This window comes from Thamnophis elegans, chromosome 11 (assembly GCF_009769535.1).
Source record: "Thamnophis elegans isolate rThaEle1 chromosome 11, rThaEle1.pri, whole genome shotgun sequence".
Taxonomy (NCBI): Eukaryota; Metazoa; Chordata; class Lepidosauria; order Squamata; family Colubridae; genus Thamnophis; species Thamnophis elegans.
The window spans coordinates 68,860,730-68,887,565 of NC_045551.1; the positions used below are offsets into that span (position 1 = coordinate 68,860,730).

The 26,836-nt window shown below is 44.9% G+C and overlaps 1 protein-coding gene across 1 annotated transcript in view; it reads right to left on the reverse strand.

The window, feature by feature from the left end:
- ENOX1 (ecto-NOX disulfide-thiol exchanger 1) overlaps positions 1 to 26,836 on the reverse strand; it is a 132,600-nt gene that overhangs the window by 57,363 nt on the left and 48,401 nt on the right. The window contains exon 6 of the mRNA XM_032226638.1: positions 17,568 to 17,688. Coding sequence (XP_032082529.1) covers positions 17,568 to 17,688 — 121 coding nt within the window. The remainder of the gene's footprint in view (positions 1 to 17,567; positions 17,689 to 26,836) is intronic.

The window sequence follows — 26,836 nt, forward strand, 5'->3', positions numbered from 1 at the left end:
AATATTCGACTACAGAGATGCCACAAATAGCAATTTAACAAAGGAGATAATGCCAGGCAACATGGTGTCATGAGAAGCAATTAGTCCACATCTCACAGATAAGTATGATACCACATAATGCCCAACAATGGACCAGGAACATCTGATTCAGATAGAGACGTTATATGGAAGTATAGTCATGCAAAGAAAAAAGCTTTAAAAATTCATTAATGCATTCTGAAGTGTGTGGACAAATTGTAAAGCCGAACCCATTACATCCAATCTGTTTGTTCCCGAACAGCTAATTCTATTGTCATACACAGCTTCGAGGCCAAACCCATCGCGTATGAAATTAATCACTTTCTGATCTCCTAAGTCGCCATGACAACGGTAACAGTAAGTGGGAAGAACTTGTCAGAGATGTCCAGGTTGAACCTGAGTGGGATGGGGGTGTGTGTGTCAAACATGTCATCGGTCTTGAGTTCCTTCACGCCTGGAAGAAATCTAAGGCTAGCCCACCTTGAGTTATTTACCGCCAATTTGCTTTAGCCGTTAGTAGATCAGATTCTTGTAGAGAGCATGAACTTGCAATAAACCTTCATATCCATTCTAAGTTGCCTGAATGTCCTGATTTTCCTGCACTTGGCAGCACTTCAGAAAGCAGGGGAATGAGCTGTAGACTAGCCAATGGTTAGATAAGAAGCAGCTGAGTCCACATGATTCCCTTTCTGACAAGCAAAGTCAGTGGGGGATATTATGGTCTGCCAATGGCCTGCAGAGCTGGTAGCAGAGTCAGACAGTGAGGAGGTTGGGGAGGAACATGGGCCAGTCCTGGAATCTGGGGAAGGCTCGGATGAAGGCTCTGCGTCGGAGGCAGAGAGGGAGCCAGGGCTATCTGGGAGTTATATGCTGCCTCCGGAGCCTCCGGAGTCTGACGAGGCAGAGGAACAGGGGGAGCTTGTTCCCAGCGTGCGCATGCACAGAGCTTCCAGAAGGCAAGAACAGTTAAGACAAAAAGGGCGACTCGGGAGTAAGGCTTGGAGGTGATTGACCCCTCCCATAAGACACAAAAGAGGAGCAAATAGATGTGAGCCATTGCAGGAAGCAATTTTGTTCATTCTGTTTGGTTCAAGCTCTGAGAAACTCCGTTTGACTCTGTGCTCCGTTTGGCCTTGCAAAACCAATTGGCCATGAGGTCTCTGCCAGCATTTCAAGGGAGAGAAAGGTGGGGGCTTATCAGCCTTTCCATGAAAGACTTTGGCAGACTTCTGTGGGACTTTTCACAGACTGTTCGTGAATCCTTACGGGCTGTGAATGACCATAATTCACAGCTGTTTAAATAAAAGAGGGTTTGGGGGACTAAGCGTGTGATTTATGCTTTATCAGAAATTCTAAGTCAGAGCAGGGGAAACCGGATTCACTTAACAACCAGGTTGCTGGCTTAATAACTGCACTGATTCCCTTAACATCATCCTTTTCCTCTTTTACTGACCATCCATAATTGCATAAACGTGAATTGCATCTCCCTGTGACTTTTGTCTCTAAAAAAAATAACCTCAAGAGTTGCATTCCACCCTCACGGAAAAAGGATCCTCTATTTCCTTTTGTTGTCTTTTTCTGTATTTCCTTTGGCTTAAAAATTCCACCCAAGGGGCAGATGTTGCCGAAGATAATTCTTTTTTTTGTTTTAAAGAGCCTTAATTCCATTTTCCCTAAAATACAGCCGCTACTCCCTTCTTCTCCAGTGGCTTGATTGCTTTCTTGAAGTTACACTTGGAGAGCCCTAGACGTTCGGCGAGATGAAAACTGCTCGACAAGATATTTTGCAAAGTATGGAAACAGTCGTCCTAATTAATATCATCTTCAGCGGATGAGCTAAATGACAAGAGGGGAGATAAAGAGAGAGACAAGCGCAGAGAGTCCAGAAGATTTCACACACTTCAAGTGTGTGATTTTTTTTTTTTTTTTTTTAAAAAATCTCCTTTAAAAGGTTAATTCATCAGTGGGCGATGTTTTATTCTCATCCAGAAATTGCGGGGAAATTTTCTTCAACTCCTCAAGTGCCATTAATCAAATGTAAAGTGCCTTCTCAGGAAAAATGGAGCTGTTTGGGGCCATCTCACGAGGTGATTAATAATGAAGGAAGTGAGGGGGAAAAATGCCTACAGTGTTTTTTGTTTAAATTATGATGTTTCTGTTGTCTTCAACCCATAAATCAGCCGCGATGAGGGGAGTCTTCTTAAGGAGATTGGATTGAAAAAAATAAAATAAAGTCTTATCTCCCCCATCAGAATGGGACTGAAAAAATGACCCGGGGGTTTTCTCCAGCCGAGGATATACTTTAGATCTGTTATTTCTTCAACCTCGCCAACTGGAAGATGGGTGGACTTCAACTCCCAGAATTCCCCAGACAACTTGATGGGTTGAAGAAGTCCACTTGTTTAAAGTTGCCCCAGGTGGAGAAATATTGCTTTAGAGAGAGAAACCTTGGGAATTTAAACTTTTTTTTCCCTCTCTTCGACTGGCATTTCCTCCAGTTGTAAACTGCTCAACTGCTCTTAAGAAATGTATCTCGGTTTCAAGGAAATGGTTCCCGTGATGAAATTGGGAATTGGAGATGTTAATTCTTTGGGGAAAAAAATTATAAATGATCCTTGGGCAACCGATGGTCTTTGGTTCGCAGCCTGAATATTTTATTCATGATTTAGCAATAGCAATAGCAGTTAGACTTATATACCGCTTCCTAGGGCTTTCAGCCCTCTCTAAGCGGTTTACAAAGTCAGCATATTGCCCCCAACAATCCGGGTCCTCATTTCACCCACCTCGGAAGGATGGAAGGCTGAGTCAACCCTGAGCTTCAGTCAGCTGAAGTTTCTTTTGGATATGGTAGGTTTTTTTTTTTAACCAAACACAACAATTTGTTCTTGGCTATTGTTTATGACAGTGTTTCTCAACCTTGGCAACTTGAAGATGTCCGGACTTCAACTCCCAGAATTCCCCAGCCAGCGAATGCATTCGCTGGCTGGGGAATTCTGGGAGTTGAAGTCCGGACATCTTCAAGTTGCCAAGGTTGAGAAACACTGGTTTATGAGATCGTGCTTTCCAGTAGCATAGAGAAAGCTTGTACAGATAGTCCTGGACTTATGACCACCATTGAATGTTTATGTTGCTAAGTGAAACACACCTACTACTTTTTTTTCGGCCAAGGTTGTTAAACGAATCGTTGCATTTGTTAAGTTCGTAACACGGTTGTTAAGTGAATCTGGATACCCCTTTGACTTTGCTTGTCAGGAGGTCGCAAAAGGGGATCACGTGGCCCCAGGATGCAGCGATGGTCATAAATACGAGTCAGGTGCCCGAGCGCCTGAATTTTGATCACATGGCCATGGGAATGCTACAAGGGTCGTAAGTGGGTAAAACAGTCACAAGTCACTTTTTTCAGCGCCGTAACTTTGAAAGGTCACTAAATGAACTGTTGTAAGTTTGAGGACTACCCGTAAGTTCCTTTAGTGACAGTTCAAAGTTATGACACTGAGAAAAGGTGGCTGATGACCTTTTTACACACTTACGACCATGGGTAGCATTCCCATGGCCACGCGATGAAAATTCAGATGCTTCGGCAACTGACTCGTATTTATGACCGTCGCAGGTCACGTGATCCCTGTTTGCGATGCCCCCCTGACAAGCAAAATCAAAGGAGAATCCAGATTCACTTAACAACCGTGTTACTAACTTAACCAATGCAATGATTTGTTTAACAACCTTGGCCAATAAAAGGTCATAAAATGGGACAAACTCACTTAACAAATGTTTCACTTAGCAACATAAATTTCAGGCTCAATTGTGGTCATAACTCCAGGATTACTTGTACAAGCTTTCTCTATGTTACTAAAAAGCAGTATCTGACAAAACTGGTCCAAGAATCAACTTCTTGGTCCCAGTAACCGACCCAGATTGTATTCTGCAACGTTCTCCTGCGACACGTAGATTCATCTTTATTACTGGAGATTATGTTGCTAATGTTAGATGTGTTTACACCACATTCACTGATGACAGCAAGGTCAGTTTGGATCCATAAATAAATATGCATCTAGAAGCGTGATTGATTTCTTTAGGAATATGTTGAAAGGCTGGGAACAAATGAAGGGTGTGGGATGCTAAAATATCCTGAATTTTGGGGCGTAATATTTTATTATTATTATTATTATTATTATTATTATTATTATTATTATGTCATGAGTGAGTCATAGCAAAAAAAACTGAAAGAAAAGGAAATACGTGAAAGAAAGAAGAATGACCGTAGGGTTATTGTATAAAGAGTCGGTAGAAATTGCATATGAAAAAAAGCATTAAAAGATCCTTCAACTAAAAAAAAATGAAAAATAGATGTAAGGAAAGATGACGTGGAAACTGCTTGGAACCGAGCAAGAGAGGAAAATGTGGGATTATGCTAATAGGAAGAATGAAAAAGGATGTGTGATGGGATGATAGAAAGACAAATCAGCCATCAACAGGCACATAGAGAAAAACAGCATCTACACACTATTCACTCTGTTCTATTCCATTCCATTCCATTCCATTATTTCTAATTCTATTATATTCTGTTCCATTCTGTTCCATTCTGTTCCATTCTGTTCCATTCTATTCTATTCTATTCTATTCCTATACTATTTCTATTCTATTCCTATTCCTATTCTATTCTAATTCTATTCTATTCCTCTTCTATTCCATTCCTATTTCTATTCTATTCTGTTCCGTTCATTTCTAATTCTATTCCTCTTCCATTCTCTTCCATTCTCTTCCATTCTCTTCCATTCCATTCCATTCCATTCCATTCCATTCCATTCCATTCCATTCCATTCCATTCTATTCTATTCTATTCTATTCTATTCTATTCATTTCTAATTCTATTCTATTCTATTCCTATAGTATTTCTATTCTAATTCTATTCTATTCCTCTTCTATTCTATTTCTATTCTATTCTATTCTATTCCTATTCTAATTCTATTCTATTCCTCTTCTATTCCATTCCTATTTCTATTCTATTCTGTTCCATTCATTTCTAATTCTATTCCTCTTCCTTTCTATTCTATTCTATTCATTTCTAATTCTATTCTAATCTATTCATTTCTAATTCTATTCTATTCTATTCCATTCCATTCTATTGAGACAATCAACCGGTTCTATCAGCGGTGCATTGGTGCCACCATCTTGTTCTTTGCTTCTGCGCATGTGCAGAAGCATTTTTTTTTTACTTCTGCGCATGCCCAGAGTGAACCAGCATTAAAAGAAGCTGGAGCACACCCGATTCAGACAGCGTAGCCTCTTCAATTGCTGATCCTCCGAAATACATGATTTTATTGTGTGACCATTGGCAGGTGAGATAAATTCACGCTACCCTCTCCGTTCTCCAAGAAAATAATAATAAAAATTATTATTATCATCATAAAGGAAGGCAAACCGATCTTCTTCCTTCTGGAATGCTATTCTGTAAAAAGCAAAACCACTCTACCCCCCCCCCCCCATTGTTTTTCAATATTTTTAAGGAGCTGTTTTAATTCTGGGGCTCGGCTATAAATTTTTGCTCAAACCCGAAACCTCCCCCCTTCCCAAACGTATTTTAGCATCTTGTCAAAATGAGAGACTAAGAGTGCCGATAAAAATGACACTAAAATAAATGTAAATTTAGATTGCTGTCACAAGTGGCTGCCTGCTTTTTTTCTGAAGATGTTAGGTTGCTATAGAGTTTTCCATAGCAACCTTGCATCTTATTATATAAATAATCCCTTCGGTGTCCTTAAAGCCTGCTAAGAACAGGATTAAATCTATTCTCCTATGTAATGATCCTGCATTAAAACTTATCAAGATGAAAAACCAGAAAACATAATAAACCGTAATCTAAGATAATAGCATTCCTGGCAGTTCAAAGGCATTGTGGCACCACAGGCATTGCAAAACAGTCTGCGGTTAGCCAGTTATTTGTGCAAAAAAAAAACCCCAAAAACAACCTTCATTAAATATGTCCTCTCGAAAATTCTGTTTCTTTCTTTCATTTCTTTTCAAAAAGATCCAAGAATCCAGGAATAATGTTGACAAAACTTTCAGTGCGGTGACAAATTGAATGGATTTTGGCCTTTGATATGCTGACGAGAGGAGACAATGAAAAAAAATATGCTTTATGGCTTGGGTGGCTTATGCATCATATAAATATCAATAATGTTTAGCTCTGGGCTCCACCTCTTAATTTTAATTATGTTTGTGCTGTTGTTGCCTGCTTCTCTTTTGGTTCAAGGCGATTCAGTAAGATTCAGAGGATCTGCTTCTAAGGAAATGCCAGATTCCCTCCTTCAGATGGAATTAGAATAGAATAGAGCTGGAGGGGACCTTGGAGGTCTTCTAGTCCAACCCCCTACTCGAGCAGGAGATACCCTATAACCGTGATGGCAAACCTATGGCATGAGTGCCACAGATGGCTTGCAGAGATATCTCTGCGGGCATTCAAGCCATTGCCCTAGCTCCGTTCTGCTGCGCATGAGCACACACCTCCAGTTGGCCAGCTGATTTTCGGGTCTCTGGTGCGAATGAGCCGAGGTGGCGCAGTGGTTAGAGTGCAGTACTGCAGGCCACTTCAGCTGACTGTTATCTGCAGTTCGGCGGTTCAAATCTCACCGGCTCAAGGTTGACTCAGCCTTCCATCCTTCCGAGGTGGGTAAAATGAGGACCCGGATTGTTGTTGGGGGCAAATATGCTGACTCTGTAAACTGCTTAGAGAGGGCTGAAAGCCCTATGAAGCGGCATATAAGTCTAACTGCTATTGTTTGAATGTCCTCACTGTAAGGAAGTTTCTCCTTAATTCCAGTCCAGCTTGCTTCTCTCCTTGATCAGTTTCCATCCGTTGCGTCTTATCCTGCTTTCAATTACTTTGGAGAATAGCTTCACCCCTCTTCTTTCTGACAGCCCTCAAATACTGGAAGACTGCTATCCTGGAAGGGACCTTGGAGGACTTCTAGTCCAACCCCCTACTTAAGCAGGACAGACAGACAGACAAGATAGCAATAGCACTTAGGCTTATATACTGCTTCACAGTGTTTTTACAGCCCTCTCTTAAGTGGTTTACAGAGTCACTTTCTTGCCCCCCAACAATCTGGGTCCTCATTTGACCCACCTCGGAAGGACGGAAGGCTGAGTCAACCTTGAGCCTGGTGAGATTTGAACTGCCAAATTGCAGGCAGCTGGCAGTCAACAGAAGTAGCCTGCAGTACTGCACTCTAACCACTGCGCCACCATGGCTCCTCTTAACTGGAATGTAATGTGTGGGCCTTGATTCTTCACATAGGCTACAACATTTTCTTTTGGAAAGGATGCATTAGTTCTAAGAACTCTTCTGCATCAAGCCCTCTTTTCTTCACGGATTACTGGATTTGCCACCTCTACTAATGAGGAGTGGGCCGAATCTAGAAGTTTCCTTTTTTTCCACTAAATGTGGTAATTAAACCCAAAGGAATAGAAAGAAAGCAATTTGCACGCTTGACTGGCTCACGTGAGTTAGTTAGTCAAGTAAACAAATGAACCTCAGGCCTCCAGGAAGGCACTGGGTCTTTTATATACCACAATTCTTGGTTTGTATAGAACAAGCCAGGAATTAGCTGAAGTGAAACTGAATTCCACTTCACCCTGACCAAACTTTATGAAGCAGAAGAAGAGAGAAAGAATGCAAGGCTGATCATTGTAACACAAAACGGAGTGTGTGAATTGTAAACTCAATCAGTCAGAATAAAGCTGGAAGGGACCTTGGAGGTCTTCTAGTCCAACCCTCTGCTCAAGCAGGAAACCCTGGATCACAGTCAGCATTAGTGTTATAGGAAAGCTTACTGATAGGTATCCGTAGAAATTAGCTCCTTATTTCAATGTAATTCCTGCAATTCCTACTCAAGACCTAACGGCAAACAAATTAAATCAAATCTATATATATATAAAAGGCAAACACCACTCACTCTTCACAAAATCTCCAGAACTGTAAAGCCTGCAAACTTGAAATTTGGCACGTATGTTCCCCTTGACTGCTATGTGCTTGCTAAGAAAGGATTTTTCGAAATGACTATCAGATCATTAGTATTTCTTATACGGTAATTAACACGCTCTGATGCTAAGGAGTTCTACTCCCCCTCCCCACCTGAAAAGAACTCTGTTCCAACTGCCAGTTGCCTTACATTCCGTTACCTCAGTTCAAATTGGCAGATGTTCCACTCCTTCACTCAGGAGCGGTCTGGGGCTCCTTACAGTATTAAACGTCGCTACCTCACCAAAATGTCTACGCCTTCCACCTGCGGAACTGCTTCTGGACTCAAGGCGGCGGGAGCGATATTCCCTTATGTGTTTCAACCACCGACCAGCACTGAGCCAACGGATTGCGAACCAAATTTCTCCTGCATAGCCCAATCACAACATTTCGTCACGAAGCATGGGTTATCCAGCTCGTAATAAATAAAACAAATAAAAACGACACTGCAGTACGCTGAAAACTTTGGCAGTGGTGATCAGGTTGGTTTTGGCAGTTGGGATGTAGGTGCAAGCCCCCCCCTCCCCCATTCCAATCCAAACCTGAGAATCCATCCCAGAATATGAAGGAAAAGTTCAAAGAACTTTTAGAAGTCAAGCAAAGCGCAAGGAATATTTTACTCCCCCTCCCCACTTGAAAAGAACTCTGTTCCAACTGCCAGTTGCCTCACATTCCGTTACCTCAGTTCAAATTGGCAGATGTTCCACTCCTTCACTCAGGAGGGGTCTGGGGCTCCTTACAGTATTAAATGTCGGTACCTCACCAAGATGCCTACGCCTTCCACCTGTGGAACTGCTTCTGAGACCAGGGGGAAAATATTAAAAATGGATGTAACGGAGATGAAAATGTTCTAAGTGCTAGTTCTTTGTGCGCTAACTCCGCGGCCTCTTCTGATTCCTCTTGCCTCAGGCCTATGCTGAGATGCTACCTCCTGAGGGGGGAAAAACCCACTCCACAACCATTTGTATACACAATGCCCGCATACTACGCGCTAAAAAGTGAGTTTAGCTCCATGCACTTCGATGTTCCATACCATTCTTGGTCATCGGGATTTGGGATTTCGTGGGATTAGATCAGTGGTGGGATTCAGCCGGTTCACACCTATTCGGGAGAACCGGTTCGTAACTTTCTAAGCAGTTCGGAGAACCGGTTGTTGGAAGAAATCTCATTTTATTTTGTTTTTCCACTTTTCAGGGCTAATCCTGTAAGGAAGGCAGGAAGGTAACATCCTGGTGTTGTTTCTAGCCTCATCTTTATTGTCCTCGCTTACAGAAACTGCTTCTCTGGTTAACCCTTATTACATTGTCACAGCTAAGGCAAAGCGCCCATCAACGTGAGTTGGCCACGGCCACATTGCCACATGACCACCGAGCTATGCCTACCCAGCTGGTCATTATGGCAGAGAACCGGTTGTTAAATTATTTGAATCCCACCACTGGATTAGATGGTAAACGATGAAGGAGAGAAGCAACCTAGAACGAAGGGGAAATTTCCTGACAGTGGGAACAATTAATCAAGGGAACGACTTGCCACCAGAAGCTGTGTGTGCTCCAACATTGGAGGTTTTTAAGAAGAGACTGGACAATCATTGATCCAGAATCATGATGAGTCTCCTGTCCGAGCAGAGGGCTGGACTAGAAGACCTCCAAGGTCCCTTCCAACTCTGTTAGTCTCTGTTATGTCTTAAGATGGCATTGTGTTTAATCTACTCTGCACTGTGTGGTTCTAATTTTTAAGCCTGGCTGTTGTTGTTTTTTTAAATGATTTCTCCTATATGTTTATGGTTTTATTGCAATACTGCAGAGTCTCTTCGAGTGACGTGGCGACAGCACCCGGATTTTGATTGTGGGGGATGCTGTGTCAAACATGAGAATGAGGATCGTTCAGAAGCCACTTTTTTTTCAGTGCTGTTGTAACTTGGAGGGGTCCTTGGTGCTCTCTGAGCTTGGTGGTTTTCTTGCAGACGTTTCATTACCCAACTAGGTAGCATCATCTGTGGTAGAAAAGTGTGGGGATTGAGAGAAGGAGGAGGAGGAGGAGAAGGAGGATGAGGAGGAGAAGGAAGAGGAAGGACCCCACTGTTTTCCTCCTCCCCCTCCTCCTCCTTCTCCTCCCCCTCTTCCTCCTCCCCCTAATCCTCCTCCCCCTCCTCCTCCTCCTCCTCCTCCTCCTCCTCGTCCTCCCCCTCCTCCTCCCCCTCCTCCTCCTCCTCCTCCTCCTCCTCCTCTTCCCCCTCCTCCTCCCCCTCCTCCTCCTCCTCCTCCTCCTCCTCTACCACAAACCACACTCCCTACTAGCATAGATGATGCTACCTAGTTGGGTAATGAAACATTTGCAAGAAAACAAGGAAGCTCAGGGAGCACAGCAAGGACATTAGAGTACAATAATTAGATGAACGGCATCCCCTAATATAAATTATTATTCCCAAAGCTATTTCACTAATGAAATGTCTGCAAGAAAACCACCAAGCTGAGAAAGCACCAAGGACCCCACAGTCCTCCTCCTCCTCCCTGCAACCCCAACTCCCTTCTAACACTGATGATGTTACCTAGTTAGGTCGTGAAACGTCCACAGGCAAACCCACCAAGCTCAGCGAGCCTCAAGGACCCTTCCCATTGACCCCAAGCTACCCATATCCCCCTCTTTGCAACTTCGAATGGCCACTAAACAAACGGTCGTATGTTGAGGAATGCCACCCTGCACTTCCTGCCAAAGCCTTTCGCACGCTGCCATTGTAAATGGAGAACTTCTGTGTGGCACGGCTGCCTTAAGCGGCGTAACAATACCACGATGCTTCCATTACGCGGGAAATTACAGATCTACCCTAAGGGGGCTGAAAATCTCTCCAGCCAGCACCGTGCAAAGAGCTGCACTTGGATAATTCTTGAAATTACACTTCAACGCCCTTCATTTTAGGGCTTGGTGCCAGCAGGCAGGGAAATAAGAACTCACAGGATGGTAGGATGGAAAGGAGAGAAAGAGGAGGAGAGGAGGGTAGGAAGGGAAAGAGGAAGAGCAGGAGCAAAGGAGAGGTAAGGGAAGAAGGAAGGGGAAGGAGAGGAGGAAGGAAGAAAGTAGAGAAGGGAGTGAGGGTGGAAAGAAAGAGGTAAGGAGAGGAGGATGGAAAGGAGAGAAAGAGGAGGAGAGAGGGTAGGAAGGGAAAGAGGAAGAGCAGGAATAGGAGAATACAGGAAGAAGGAAGGGAAAGGAGAGGAGGAAGGAAGAAAGTAGAGAAAGGAGAGAGGGTGGAAAGAAAGAGGTAAGGAGAGGAGGATGGAAAGGAGAGAAAGAGGAGGAGAGAGGGTAGGAAGGGGAAGAGGAAGAGCAGGAGTAGGAGAAAGGTACAGGAAGAAGGAAGGGGAAGGAGAGGAGGAAAGAAGAAAGTAGAGAAGAGAGAGAGGGTGGAAAGAAAGAGGTAAGGAGAGGAGGGTGGAAAGGAGAGAAAGAGAAGGAGAGGAGGATAGGAAGGGAAAGAGGAAGAGTAGAAGTAAGGAAGAGGTAAGGGAAGAAGGAAGGGAAAGGAGAGGAGGAAGGAAGAAAGGAGAGAAGGGAGGGAGAGAGAAAGGAAAGGGAAAGGAAAGGAGGATGGAAGGGAGAGAAAAGGAAGGAGAAAGGGTAGGAAGGGAAAGAGGAAAAGCAGGAGCAAAGGAGAGGTAAGGGAAGAAGGAAGGGGAAGGAGAGGAGGAAGGAAGAAAGTAGAGAAGGGAGAGAGGGTGGAAAGAAAGAGGTAAGGAGAGGAGGATGGAAAGGAGAGAAAGAGGAGGAAAGAGGGTAGGAAGGGGAAGAGGAAGAGCAGGAGTAGGAGAAAGGTACAGGAAGAAGGAAGGGAAAGGAGAGGAGGAAGGAAGAAAGTAGAGAAGGGAGGGAGGGAGAAAAGAAAGGGAAAATAAGGTGGTGTTACAACAGGAGGAAGGGATGGTAAACAAAGCAACCCAAACTGTATATTATAACCTATTAAATGAAATAATAAAAGTATAAGAATGATAAATGTTAAAACACCTGTAACCAAACGACATGCTCTATGTGATGATGGGGGGGGGGGTTTGTGTGTGTTTTTTTCCATTGTTGTGTGTATGTGTTGTCTATGTAATAAAAATAATATCGGGGGGGGGGGGAAAGAACTCACAGGATGGTATTTGAACCAACGTCTAATGGATGGGATGATGGTGCTGCTGCTTCGTTTTTAAAGCGTTCTGAATATATTTCCCTGCTTAGAAAATTTCATTTTCGTATTTTTATTTAATCTACCTAACTGTATCTCAGCTAGCGGCCGTTTCTGAGGTTTTATTCCCCCCCCCCAACCTCCCATTTGGGTCTCTCCATCAACAGCAGCTGTCACAATCCCCGATTCAACTTTGGTGCCCCGATTCTTGGCCAGAAATTGTTTAAAAAAAAATAATTTGCCTGCTTATTCAGCCCCCTCCCCAAAAAATAGGACGATGTATTTTTCTCCTCTTTTTCCTAATCTTTTCAAACCTTTCGCTCCTCTGCTGTCCCCACCCTCGGTTTCCAAGCTAGAGCAGTTGCTGTGAACGCCAGATAACCTATTCCATGAACTTTCTTCTATAAAGCCCATTTTTCCACCCTTTTATAAACCAGATTAGCTCAAGTAAACCGAACAGCTCCGGGAAAAGAAAATGTACACACACCTTCTCAGCCACGAGGCAATCCAAATACTCCGTGCCATGTTCTATTTCTGAAGCAAAGCAAATTAGGGGGTGACTTACTTTGTCTGAAATAAAAACATGTATGTGCACGGGCGCACAGACACACACACACACATTGATTAGGTACAGACAAACTTATTTCTGATAAAAGAGAATATTTGTAGCTAAGGGCTGAACTGTGGGGCCCTCAATGCTCTCTGAGCTTGGTGTTTTTCGTGAGTTAAGAGCAAACCCCAACTCTCTGGCTAGTTTGGTAGTGAAATGTCTGGAAGAAAACCACCCAGCTCAGACAGCAGCAAGGACCTCAATGCCTCCTCCTCCTCCTCCTCCCCCTCCCGCCCCCCCTCCTCCTCTCCACAAACATCACTCCCTTCTAGCACTGATGATGTTACCTAGTTGGGTAATGAAATGTCTGCAAGAAAACCACCCAGCTCAGAGATTAACAAGGACCCCACAGTCATCGTCGTCGTCGTCGTCGTCGTCGTCCTCCTCCTCCTCCTCCTCCTCCTCCTCCTCCCCCTCCCGCCCCCCCTCCTCCTCCTCTCCACAAACATCACTCCCTTCTAGCACTGATGATGTTATCTAGTTGGGTAATGAAATGTCTGCAAGAAAACCACCAAGCTCAGAGATTAACAAGGACCCCACAGTCATCGTCCTCCTCCTCCTCCTCTCCACAAACATCACTCCCTTCTAGCACTGATGATGTTACCTAGTTGGGTAATGAAATGTCTGGAAGAAAACAACTTAAGCTCAGAGAGCACCAGGGAGCCCACAGTCCTTCTCCTTCTCCTCCTCTCCACAAACACCATTCTCTCTAAGCAACCTAGAACTGAGGAGAAATTTCCTGACAATTAAAACAATTAATGCCTCCAGAAGCTGAGAAAGCTCCAACACTGGAAGTTTTTTAAAAGATGTTGGATAACCCTTTGTCTGAAGTGGTGTAAGGTTTCCTGCCTAAGCAGGGAGCTGGACTAGAAGACCTCCAAGGTCCCTTCAAACTCTGCTATTCTATTCTATTCTATTCTATTCTATTCCTGTATATTCTATTCTATTCTATTCTATTCCTATATATTCTATTCTATTCTATTCTATTCTATTCTATTCTATTCTATTCTATTCTATTCTATTCCTGTATATTCTATTCTATTCTATTCTATTCCTGTATATTCTATTCTATTCTATTCTATTCCTGTATATTCTATTCTATTCTATTCTATTCTATTCCTGTATATTCTATTCTATTCTATTCTATTCCTGTATATTCTATTCTATTCTATTCTTCTAGCCCCGATGATGTTGCCTATTTTGGTAATGAAATGTCTGCAAGAAACCCACCAAGCTCAGAAAGCACCAGGGAACCCACAGTCCTCCTCCTCCTCCTCTTTTCCACAAACCCAACTCCCTTCTAGCCCTGATGGTGTTACCTAGTTGGGTAATGAAACATCTGCAAGAAAAGCCACCAAGCTCGGAGAACACCAATGACCCCAAAGATTCTTTCTCTCACATCTTGTGTTTGTGAGAAGAGAGAGAAACGTTTACCAGGACAGGGGGGGGCATCCAGGAGAAGGTGTCCGAAAAGTGAAGATGACATCCAGAACTTTGCAACTAAAGTCCTTACTTGTGGCATGTGAAGCGTCTTTTTACATGCAACACGCGTAAAAAAGATCTTGCAGGCTTTTGAATGCACCTCAAAGGAATCTTAATTCTTCTGATGGTCCCTCTGATATGAAGCTGCATTAATTCTTGCTGATGCACCATCCACATGTTTAGCATCGCTTAAGGAACCACCAATTCCTTAAGTGACATGTTATAGAATAAGAAGACCAGCCATTTTTCTGTAGAGTGCACAGCAAATTCAAAATTTCTCCCAAATAGAACAGAACGGAACGGAATACAATAGAATGAACAGTTGGAAAGGACCTTGGAGGTCTTCTAGTCCAACCTCCTCCTTAGGCAGGAAACCCTATACCATTTTAGGCAAATGCTTGTCCAATCTCTTCTTCAAAACTTCCAGTGTTGGAGCATTCACAACTTCTAGAGGCAAATTCTGTTCCACTGATTAATTGTTCTCACTGTCAGGAAATTTCTCCTTAGTTCTACGTTGCTTCTCTCCTTGATGACTTTCCACCCATTGCTTCTTGTTCTACCCTCAGGTGCCTTGGAGAATAGCTTGACTCCCTCTTCTTTGTGGCAGCTCCTCACATGTTGGAAGACTGCTATCATGTCACCCCTAGTCCTTCTTTACATTAATGAAGAGTAGCCTCTTAATTAAGTGAAATCAGTTGAGTATAGCAAGAGTTAACTGAGAGGACAATGATATCCAACCAGTTGCTCATGAAGGAACTCTATATGTCTACGCTCTCTCAAATGAAAAAGAAAATTCTTGCCGCAACCATTTGTGGCACGAAAATTGCTCACAGAGGAATTGGCTGGATTTATGAAGTACAGCTAACCTGTCACTTGCAGAATCTCCCTGTGGAGATTCTTCTAGGCACAATATTGAGGAATATTGGAGACAGGAAAGTCTTGGGTTCAGCTTTAGAGACCAAAAGGCCTCCGGGTGAATGAGAAGTTCCACTTTTCTCTGAGTTTATAAAACTCTTTATTTGTTTACTGCAGCTTTCCAGCTTGAAAGGCTCTGTTGAAGGCACAGTTAGAGAGGAGGAGGAGGAGGAGGAGGAGGAGGAGGAGGAGGAGGAAGGAAGGAAGGAAGGAAGGAAGGAAGGAAGGAAGGAAGAAAGGAGAAGAAAGAAGCAGAAGGAGAAGGAGGAGGAGAAGAAGAAGAGGAGGGGGAAAGGAAGGAGAAGGGAGAAGGAGAAGAAGAGGAAGAGGAGGAAGGAAGAAGGAAAAGAAGAAGAGGAGGAGGAGGGGAGGAGAAGAAGAGGAGGAGGAAGGAAGGAGGGAAGGAGAAGGAAGCAAAAGGAGAAGAAGAGGAAGAAGAAGAGGAAGGAGAGGGGAGGGAAGGAGAAGAAGAAAAAGAGAAAAAGAAGGAAAGAAGGATGAAGGAAAAGAAGAAGAGGAGAAGGGGAGGAGGAAGGAAGGAAGAAGCAGAAGAAGAGGAAGAGGAGGAGAAATAGGGAGGAAAAAGAGGGAGGAGGAGAAGGAGTGGAAGAAAAGAAGAAGAAGAGGAGGAGCAGCAGGAAGAGGAAGTGGGCGGGGGGCTGGACTAGAAGACCTCCAAAGTCCCCTCCCAACCCTGTGATTCTACCTTCCATGAGGGCACATTTGCTCTGACCAGAGAGACAGAAATATCCCAGCCCTGAGGGAAATAAAACAGGAAAACCCTCGCCAGTCCCAGGCCGAAAAAGTGAAAAATCATAATTGACTTGCAAGAAATAAGCTGTGCAAACAACAGAAGAAGAGAGGAAGGATTTACACCTGGAGTAGTTCCCCATCAAATAGTTGTTCGCTGATCAATAGGCTGCCCGGGGTCCTTTTTCTGGATTGTTCTTTTTATTAGCTACAACCATAAACCCGTGCCGAAGCTTCCTTCCCTCCCCACAGATGGCATTTTATCGGCTTCTTTCGCCGAGACGCGTCAAGTTTTATATCTGCAAGATCAAATCTGCGAAAATCGAATCCGTCTCCAGCAAAAGGAATTATAATCGGCAAGGGGGAGCCTCTTCCTCTTAAAAATATGGATTTTGCGGCACGATTCTCTGCCATAAAACCATGGAAGTTAACCGTCCCACTTCACCGCATCTCTCAGGGCTCAAGGACGGAAGCACAGGTACTCCTCGACTTACGACTATTCATTTAGTGACCGTTCGAAACAAGGGACTCGTGGCTGTTTTTCATGGCAGCGTCCCCCAATTCTTGGGATCAAAATTCAGAGGCTCGGGGAACTGACTTGCATTTATGACCGTCGTAGTGTCCCAAGGTCACGTGATCCCCTTTTGCGACCTTCTTACAAGCCAAGTCAATGGGGAAGCTGGATCCACTTAATGACCGTGTCGCTACCGTAACAATGGCAGCCGTGGCAAGTAAAGTCATAAAGTGGAGCAAAACTCACTTCGCGAACGTCTCGCTTAGGGGCCCAATTGTGGTCGTAATTCGAGGATTCCCTGTGCGTTTTCAGAAATAAAGAGGGAAGGAATTGCAATTTTATCTGAATCCACCCCAAAATTGGGACGCTTGGCAGCTGACTCGCATTTATGACGGTCGCAGTGCCCCGGGGCCCACATGATCCCCCATTTGCGACCTCCTGACAAGCAAAGTCAACGGGGAAGCCGGATCCACTTAACAACCTTGTTAGTAACTTATCAACTGCAGTGATTCACTTCATCTCACCACGTGGCACCTGGGAAGATGACATCACCCAGCAAGGCTCAACCAAGCCTGGGACTCAGCACAGCCTGCAGAGTGGCCCCTGCATGGCCCCATAAGAGTCTGACAACCAATCAGAATTCAAGCTCAAACTCAGAAGCACAGAGGGCACAAAACCCACCATCTCTTCCCCTTTTCCCACCCCAGGACCTCAAACCACGTGGTCCTGTCCACCATTAGCAATAGCAGTTAGACTTATATACCGCTTCATAGGGCTTTCAGCCCTCTCTAAGCGGTTTACAGAGTCAGCATTTTGCCCCCAACAACAATCCGGGTCCTCATTTTACCTACCTTGGAAGGATGGAAGGCTGAGTCAACCCTGAGCCGGTGAGATTTGAACCGCCGAACTGCAGAACTAGCAGTCAGCTGAAGTAGCCTGCAGTGCTGCACTCTAACCACTGCGCCACCTCGGCACTCTTAAACCATCTTTCCAAGCAGCCTCCATGTTCCCAGTGTCTTTTCCCCCACTTGGAACCGTCTTAAATCGAGGATGATCTGGTGTTTCAGATAACAGAGGGAAGGAACTGGAATTTTACCTGAATCCTCCATCCGCAGCTTCTTGTTGCTGGGATTTTCATCGCTATCGTCATCCGACATATCCATCTCTTCTTCCCTCCTGATCCCCATCAGCTGTTCGCTTTGGGCGTTCCTGAGTTCCTAAAAACAAGCAAAAACGACAAAACCCCAAAACTTACTTCATTAGTCCCGGCTGAAGCAAAATCCTACTTCCTGAAGTCGATTCGCTTCCTTGGAAAGCCGCTGTCTAACGTTTTGTCCAGTTAATTTTTTAAAAAAAAAAAAACACACACACACAACGTTTTGGCAGTTCTGATCATTATTAATGTCCAGTTTCAAATGTCCTGCCTTGGTTACGTTAAGGTTTTAAGTTTCACACATTTGGTTCTTAGGAGGGACGTGTTAAGCTACACGGGAATACTTTCGGTGGACTCTGACAAAGTTATGGTTAAAAAAATTAAGAGCTTCAAAGAGATTGATGTGTGTGTGTGTGTGTGTGTGTGTGTGTGTGTGTGTAAGTCCACTGCTTCCATTCTCTGTCCATCGGCTCGTCACAAGAGACCATCCAGACAGAAACCCAATATTTTTACTGTTGCCTTTGTTACATTTATTTATCAGCACAAATACAACACACACACACACACACACACACACACACACACATGTTGTATTTGTGCTGAGTAAAAAAAGGCAACAGTAAAAATACTGGGTTTCTGTCTGGATGGTCTCTTGTGACGAGCCGAAAAACAGAGAATGGAAGCAGTGACCTTCCTCCCATATTTGGGCATACCAGGGGTTGTAAAATCAATCAATCTATCTATCTATCTATCTATCTATCTATCTATCTATCTATCTATCTATCTATCATCTATCTATCTATCTATCTATCTATCTATCTATCTATCTATCTATCTATCTATCTATCATCTATCTATCTATCTATCTATCTATCTATCTATCTATCTATCTATGTTGCATTTGTGTTGCATTTGTGCTGATAAATAAATAACAAAGGCAACAGTAAAAAAAAAATAATGGCTTTCTGTCCTGATGGTCTCTTGTGACGAGCTGATACACAGAAAAAGGGAGCAGTATGCTTCCTCCATATTTGGGCATACCAGGGGTTGTGACACACACACACACACACACACACACACACACACACACATATATATATACACACAAACACACACACACACACACACACACACCCCACTTTAGGTGGGTTCTACAGGTATCTAGCTGGGACATTGAACGCTCTCTATTGGAAATTCCATGTTCTACATCTAAATGACAAAAGATCTTTCTCCAAGGGAAATAGAGTTAGGAAAAATAATCTATATTAGGGGACGTCATTCATCTGATTATTGCACTCTGGGGCCCTGGGTGCTCTCTGAGCTGGGTGGTTTTCTTGCAGGCGTTTTATTACCCAACTAGGAGACATCATCAGTGCTAGAAAGAGGAAGAGAAGAAAGGATAGGAGGACTGTGGGGCCCTTAGTGCTCTCTGAGTTTGGGTTTTTTTCTTTCAGATGTTTCATTGCCCAACAAGGTAACATCATCAGTGCTAGAACAGAGTGGGGTTTGTGGTAGAGGAGGAGGAGGAGGAGGAAGAGGAGGAGGAGGAAGAGAAGGAGGAAGAAAAGAAAGGATAGGAGGACTGTGGGGCCCTTAGTGCTCTCTGAGTTTAGATGTTTCATTATCCAACTAAGTAATAGTAATATGATCGTGTTGCTTAGCACCTTTGGGATACCGCTAGGTTGGTGAGTAGCTCTGTGCCCAGCTGAAGAGGGGGGTTGCCGGGCGGCTGGTCTCTTGCGAGTGGGCTCCCAAGGAGCTGGGCACAGAGCCTCAGGGGCGAATGGCTGTGTTGCGCTGTCGCAGCAGCGCAGCACAGCAGCCATGAAGTGACCACGCTCACGAGCAGCCACCCGGCAAACCCCCTTTCCACCGGGCACAGTGCCATTTACTGGCCTAGGGGTATCGCCAAACCACCTGAGCACCTGTTCACCGCCACCTGGCTCCCGCGGCTTAGGGCCTTCGAAATGGCAGTGAATGGCGCTCTGCACAGCTGGAAGGGGGGGTTGCGCGAGCGGCTGTTCCGCTCTTGCTCACGTGTCTGCCAGCCTCATGATGCCCTGGCCTAGCTCTCTCCGCAGAGCCAGGACACCTCCGCTGCAGCCACCACCGCATAGCTTTTTCTGCGACTTCCAAACCGAGTATTCCGGTAGTGGCCGCTCTGGGCATACGCTCTATGGTTGTACACTCTGCTGGCAGTTGGGCCACCAACCATAGAGCATATGCCCCGAGCGGCTGGGGAGTGGTGAACAGGCGCTCATGCGGCTTGGCGATATCCCTGGGTCAGTGAATGGCGCTGTGCCCGGCTGTAAAGGGGGTTTGCCGGTTGGCTGCTCATGAGTGTGATCGCTTCATGGCTGTTGTGTTGCGCTGCTGCGATGGCGCAACACAGCCATTCGCCCCTGAGGCTGTGCCCGGCTCTTTGGGAACCCGCTCGCAAGAGAGCAGCCGCCCGGCAACCCCACAAAACAATAAACCCTCCCCTCATAATAAGCCCCAAGCCATATTTGGTGTGTAAAAAGAAAATAAGACCCTGTCTTATTTTGGGGGAAACACTGTAAAAGTAGCTACATTTATTTAAGCAGTGTTGGTGGTGGAAATGTTGTTGGTTAAGGTTTGAGTGTTTGTCTTAGTTTACAGTCCCTTGTTTGGGATATTGTTTACTGCTTGATTGTGGGTCTAGTATTAATCTTGGTGTTAATCTCAGCTTATTTGGGTGTTGATTGTTGGCAAAGAGGTACTATTTTTGCGTGACCCATCAAAACTGCGCTCGACTAAAGCGCGCCCGATTAAACTGCGTCACTGACATCATCAACAGGGCGACAACAGCCAGCGCGGAGAAAGAAGGGCGCTTTAAATAGCGCTTTGAAAGCAAGCCGATTCAACTTAAGGTAAGGATTAGGTTTAGGGTTAGGTTTAGGGTTAGGTTAAGGGTTAGGGTTAGGTTTAGGGTTAAGTTAAGGGTTAGGTTTAGGGTTAGGTTAAGGGTTAGGGTTAGAGTTAGGTTAAGGGTTTTAGGTTTAGGGTTAGGTTTAGGATTAGGTTTAGGGGGGTTAGGTTTAGGGGTTAATTTTAGGTTTAGGGTTTACAGCGTGCTTCTGTCTCCGCGCTGTTGTCGCCCTGTTAATGACGTCAGTGACACGGTTTAGTCGGGCGCGGTTTAGTCGAGCGCGGTTTTGTGGTGGAACCTATTTTTGATTGTCTCAAGAAGAAGGATCGCTGAAATTGGGTATGTCTAGTTTAACAAAAAGAAGGACCAGGGATGACATGACAGACGTCTTCCAATATCTCAGGGGCTGCCACAAAGAAGAGGAGGTCACCCTATTCTTCAAAACACCAGAAGGCGGGAGAAGAGGCAACGGAATGAAACCAATCAAGGAGAAGCAAGCTGGAATTAAGGAGAAACTTCCTAACAGCAAAGACAATTAATCAGTGGGACAGCTTCCCTCCAGAAGTTGTGGGTACTCCATCACTGGAAGTTTTAAAGAAGAGATTGGACAACCATTTGACTGATAGTATCAGGTTTTCTGCCTGAAAAATGGTTGGACTAGAAGACCTCCAACGTCCCTTCCAATTCCTTTATTCTGTTCTGCTATTCTTTTGAACGGTGTGTAGATATTGCTCATCTCTATGTGCCCGTCGGTGGCCAATTTGTCAGTATGATGGGCTTCCAGGACTATTCTAGCATTTTGGGGGCTTAGCTTGGTCTGGGATCCTTGCAGTTTTCCAGTTGAAACTATGATTAAGTATAGTAACTGGTGTACTCTATGACCTTTGAGATTTAAATGACTTTTAAAAAAAGAGCTCCATTTGAAAGTTGCGGCGAGAACAGATCCTCTGTGGGATGTTTAAGGCCAAAGCGTTTGCTTCAGGTGGCCCCATTTGAAAGTGTGCATAATTTTCGAGATAAATCCTTCCTGTTTAAGCTATGACCTGATCTATTTTTGGTGACCTTGAGGGAGAGGAGTCAGGGCCCGCAGAAAAGTGCTTCAAAAATTACTTCATAGCAGAACAAACCTGTTACCTGAATTGGAGAGATGAAGGCCTCAGGCCTTATGAAATAAATGTTGGGGATGAACAGCCAATCTTGACGGAAGTCACCCAATAGGAAAGACAGCGGAGGAAGGCAAACGACGAGTAAAAGGACTTGAGTTTTCACAAAACTTCTCAGAAAAGATGGTGACATTAGGGCTACCTGTTCTGATTCAGCTCCCAAAACACGACAAAGCCTCGGATGTTTAATTAGGAATGCCGGCAGTCCCGGCAAAAAGTTTTGCCTCAGGCTAACAAGACTCTCTGGCAGGGAGATGAGTAGTTGTCTGCCCCACCTATTCATCTCCACCCCCTGCCTTTTATCTCCAGAGCTCGGATGGGGCTTCGCTAGCAGCGGTGTCTCATCTGTCCCGAGAACCAGCCCATAGATTTCCACTGCTCTCCTCTCCTCTGCCACATCTATTCATCTCCGCCCTCTGCCTTTTATCTCCAGAGCTCGGATGGGGCTTCGCTAGCAGCAGTGTCTCGTCCGTCCCAAGGACCGGCCCATAGATTTCCACCGCTCTCCTCTCCTCTGCCACATCTATTCATCTCCGCCCCCTGCCTTTTATCCTCAGAGCTAGGGTGGGGCTTCGCTAGCAGTGGTGTCTCTTCTGTCCCAAGGACCGGCCCATAGATTTCCACTGCTCTCCTCTCCTCTGCCTTCTGCACATCCGTGTGTCAGGCACTGAACCCAGCTGTTCCTTCTCTTCCTCATCAGCCACCTCCAGACCTGGGGGCTCTTGACTCTCCATCTGACGGACAACCCAGGCTCCGTCTCTCTCTCTCTCTCTCCCTCCCTCCCTCCCTCCCTCCCTCTCTCTCTCTCTCTCTCCCTGCTATCTCCATTCCCTCTTCCCCCATGGAGCTCCCAGGTTGCCTTGATCCTAACCCTGATTCCCACACCTCCTCCTCCTCCTCTGATTCGGCTGCTGGAGGGCCTGGCGGCTGGCCGGCCACAACACTACCTTCCCTGAACGCTGCTGGCACAAGGAAGATTGAGAGAATTCGCTTTTAGCCTAATAATAGCATCAGCTGCAACACAAGGATGTACACCAGTGATAAGTGTAACACCTTTGGGTCCAGAGACAGCTAATTTTTCTATTGGGAAAAAAAGACCCCAGTTCCCAGGGAGATGGCATTAAATCTTTGGCAGAAGAAAGAGAAGTGACTTCTGAGGAGAAACTGTGGTTGAGGAATGTGCCGTTTTATTCCTCGCAATTAATGAGGGACTCAAATAATTTGTTGGCGAGATGCATCCAGTGTTTGTCAATAAATGCAATCCATTATCCTCCAGGCGTGTGAAGCCTTTAATCGCAACGGGAGGTGCCGAAGCTGATGGATGGAAGATTTACAAAGGAGGCCTTGGAAACTCAAGGAGTCTTCTATCCCATTTATTAGGGCCATAAATCCCATTTGCATTCCCTTCCAAAGATGTCAGGAAGTGTTTGGGGTGCAGGCAATGGAGCGCCTAGAATGTAACACAAGTGGTCCTCCACTTACGGCCACAATGGACAACCCCATTGTGGACATTTTGGTTGCCGAGACATTGGTTACGTTGAATTTTGCCCCGTCCTTTCTGGCCTCCGTTGTTAAATGAATTGCTGCAGTTAGTAACCCGGTTGTTAAGTGAATCCGGCTTATCAGAAGGTCGCAAAAGGAAGACCACACGACCCCCGGGACACTAAAACCGTCACAAAAAGGAGTCCAACTGCTGACCATGGAGATGTTGCGATGTTTGTAAGTGGGGAAAACGGTCGTAAGTCGCTTTTTTTAAGCAACAATATAACTTTGAACAGTCACTAAATGAACTGTTGTAACTCGAGGACTATGTGTATACATCTAATTCCAATTCCAACTTTTTAAGAATGGTGGCAACTCTGACATGGAGACAGACCTAAAGAATCGCTTGATTAGTTCATCGCAAGGGTGGGACTTCTCTGTGGGAGCCTAAGAGTGGGAATAATAGAATAGAACAGAATATAGAATAACAGAGTTGGAAGGGACCTTGGAGGTCTTCTAGTCCAACCCCCTTCTTAGGCAGGAAACCCTACAGCACTTCAGTCAAATGGTTATCCAACATCTTCTTAAAAACTTCTAGTGTTGGAGCATTCACAACTTCTGGAGGCAACTTCTGTTCCACTGATTAATTCTTCTAACTGTCAGGAAATTTCTCCTTAGCTCTAAGTTGCTTCTCTCCTTGATTAGTTTCCACCCATTGCGTCTTGTCCTGCCTTCAGGTGCTTTGGAGAATAGCTTGACTCCCTCTTCTTTGGGGAAACCCCTGAGATATTGGAATACTGCTGTCATGTCTCCCCTGGTCCTTCTTTTCATTAAACTAGACATACCCAGTTCCTGCAACCATTATTCATATGTTTTATCCTCCAGTCCCCTAATCCTCTTTGTTGCTCTTCTCTGCACTCTTTCCAGAGTCTCCACATCTTTATTCCCTTCCATGAAAGTGACTCTTTTTAAAAATTGCATTGCAACTATCACTTTTCCATCTCTTGACATAAAAAAACAACAACAATGTCCCCTGTGTTCTCCCTGACTATGTAATTGCATAGCCCATTTCAGGAAGTCCCAAAGGTGCTTTTTTCAGGAGGCAACTGGACTTTCTGTTTTTTCTTTGAAGATGTTTCGCTTCTCATCCGAGAAGCTTCTTCAGCTCTGACTGGATGGTGGGGAATGGAATTATACTCCTTGCAGACAGCTGGTCATTTGCATCCTTTGAGAGAGTCTTTGAGGCCACTGGGAGGACTCTCTGAATCCTCAGAGTCACCTGAATGGTGCAAATGGATGTTTGAGCTTTCTTGGAACTGGTGAAAGGACCACATGTTGTGGAGCTGTGCATTCTTCAGGTGTTTTCTGCCCTCTGTCCTTTCACTGTTGAAGATGGGCACCGGCTGTCGTGGTGTCTGTGTTGTCTGCAATTCAAACTGAAGGGCAAATTATTCACGTATTCTGCAATTTTTCTGGAAATCTGTTCATCTGACTCTCTAGAAGGACGCAAAAGACCAGCTGTCTGCAAGGAGTATAAATCCTTCCCTTCTCCACCACCCGGTCAGAGCTGAAGAGGCTTCTGGGATGAGAAGCAAAACAACTTCGAAGAAAAAAGAAGAAAGTCCAGTTGCCTCCTGAAAAAGCCCCTTTGGGACAACCAGGACCTGGAGGACAGAGAATCTCCACAGAGATTTAGCTATGCACTTTTGGATGAATCTTCCTTGGAATGGAACAGGTGTACGAACGGATTTCCAAAAAAATGCAGACGACAGGAACCGCTTTGCGCTTCAGATTGAGATGCAGACAACACAGAGACCACGACAGCCGGTGCCCATCTTTCAACAGTGAAGGGACAGAGGGCAGAGAACATCGCACAGAAAACACAGCCTCACAACATGTCGTTTTTTCAGCAGTTCCAAAAAGACTCCACACACCCATTTGTATTGAATTGAATTGAATTCAAGGGGGGGGGGGGCAACAGTTCTTTAGTCCCAGGCCTGTCGGAACAGCCAGGTTTTAAGGGCTTTGCGGAAGGCCTGGAGGGTGGTGAGGGTTCGAATCTCCACGGGGAGCTCGTTCCAGAGGGTCGGAGCAGCCACAGAGAAGGCTCTCCTCCGGGTAGTCGCCAGTCGGCATTGGCCAGTGGATGGAATTCGGAGGAGGCCTAATCTGTGGGATCTAATCGGTCTAGAGGAGGTGATTGGCAGCAGGTGACCCTGAGGACACAAAGATACCCCCCCAGTGGCCTCAACGACTCTCCAAAAAGGATGCCAATGACCAGCCGTCTGCAAGGAATATAAATCCTCCCATCCTCCACCCTTCAGTCAGAACCAGAGGAAGCTTCTTGCGTGAGAAGTAAAACCTCTTCAAAGAAAAAAAAATAACCCCAAGAAAGTCCAGTTGCCTCTTGGGGGGGGGGGAAACACCTTTGGGACAACCTTGACCTGGATGACAGAGAATCCCCGCAGACATTCCAGGAGGGGTTTCAGGAAGCAAAGTTTCTTTTGTGTTTTTTCAAAAGTAAGCCTCACATTCTCTCCCTCATCCCTAAAGAGGCCACGTAGCTTGGATTTCTTATTAACATGTGCTCTGCAAATCAATAAAGCAACCCAATTTACCCTGCTACACAAATCTCCGACAACTTCCTAAGCATGAAAATCAAGGGAATTTGCATTCAAGCCGTGGCGTTTTGGAAGCCACCAATCAGCATAAAGTCGCCCTCTTTAACCTAACAGCTTCCTGGCTTTTTTCCCCCCTGCAATCCCACTTTTATTTATTTATATTTTTTATCTAATTTTGTTTTTAAAAAAATCATTCCTACTTTAACTATTCTTACAAATAACTCAAGGCGGTGAACATATTCAACATACCTCCTTCTATTTTCACCACGCTAACCCTTCATGATGGGTTGGGTTGGGTTGAGAGAGAGAGAGAGAGAAGATAAATAGATAGCTACGTAGATAGAACGGATAAACATAGACAGACATGAATAGATTATGATGACAGATGATGGATGGATGGATGGATGGATGGATGGATGGATGGATGGATGGATAGATAGATAGATGAGAGAGACAGATGATAGGTGAGATAGATAGATGGATGGATGGATGGATGGATGGATGGATGGATAGATAGATAAATAGATAGATAGATGAGAGAGACAGATGATAGGTGAGATAGATAGATAGATAGATAGATAGATAGATAGATGGATGGATGGATGGATGGATGGATGGATGGATGGATGGATGGATGGATAGATAGATAGATAGATAGATAGATAGATAGATAGATAGATAGATAGATAGATAGGGGAGAGAGATGATAGGTGAGATAGATAGATAGATGGATGGATGGATGGATGGATGGATGGATGGATGGATGGAGAGAGAGAGAGAGAGAGAGAGAGAGATGGGACTCAGGTGGGACTAGAATTCATTGTGTCCCAGTGATTGCTCCAAAGTCACTCAACTGGCTTTCATGCCTAAAATGGAACTAGAACTCTCAGTCTCCTGGCGATTGGCCCCAAATCACCCAGACGTCTCTTGTGCTTAAGGTAGGACTAGAACTCACCATCCCTAGTGATTGGCCCAAAGTCGCCCAACTGGCTTTCATAGCTAAGGTAGGACTAGAACTCACCATCCCTAGTGCCCACATCGGAGTCTGACTCTGTG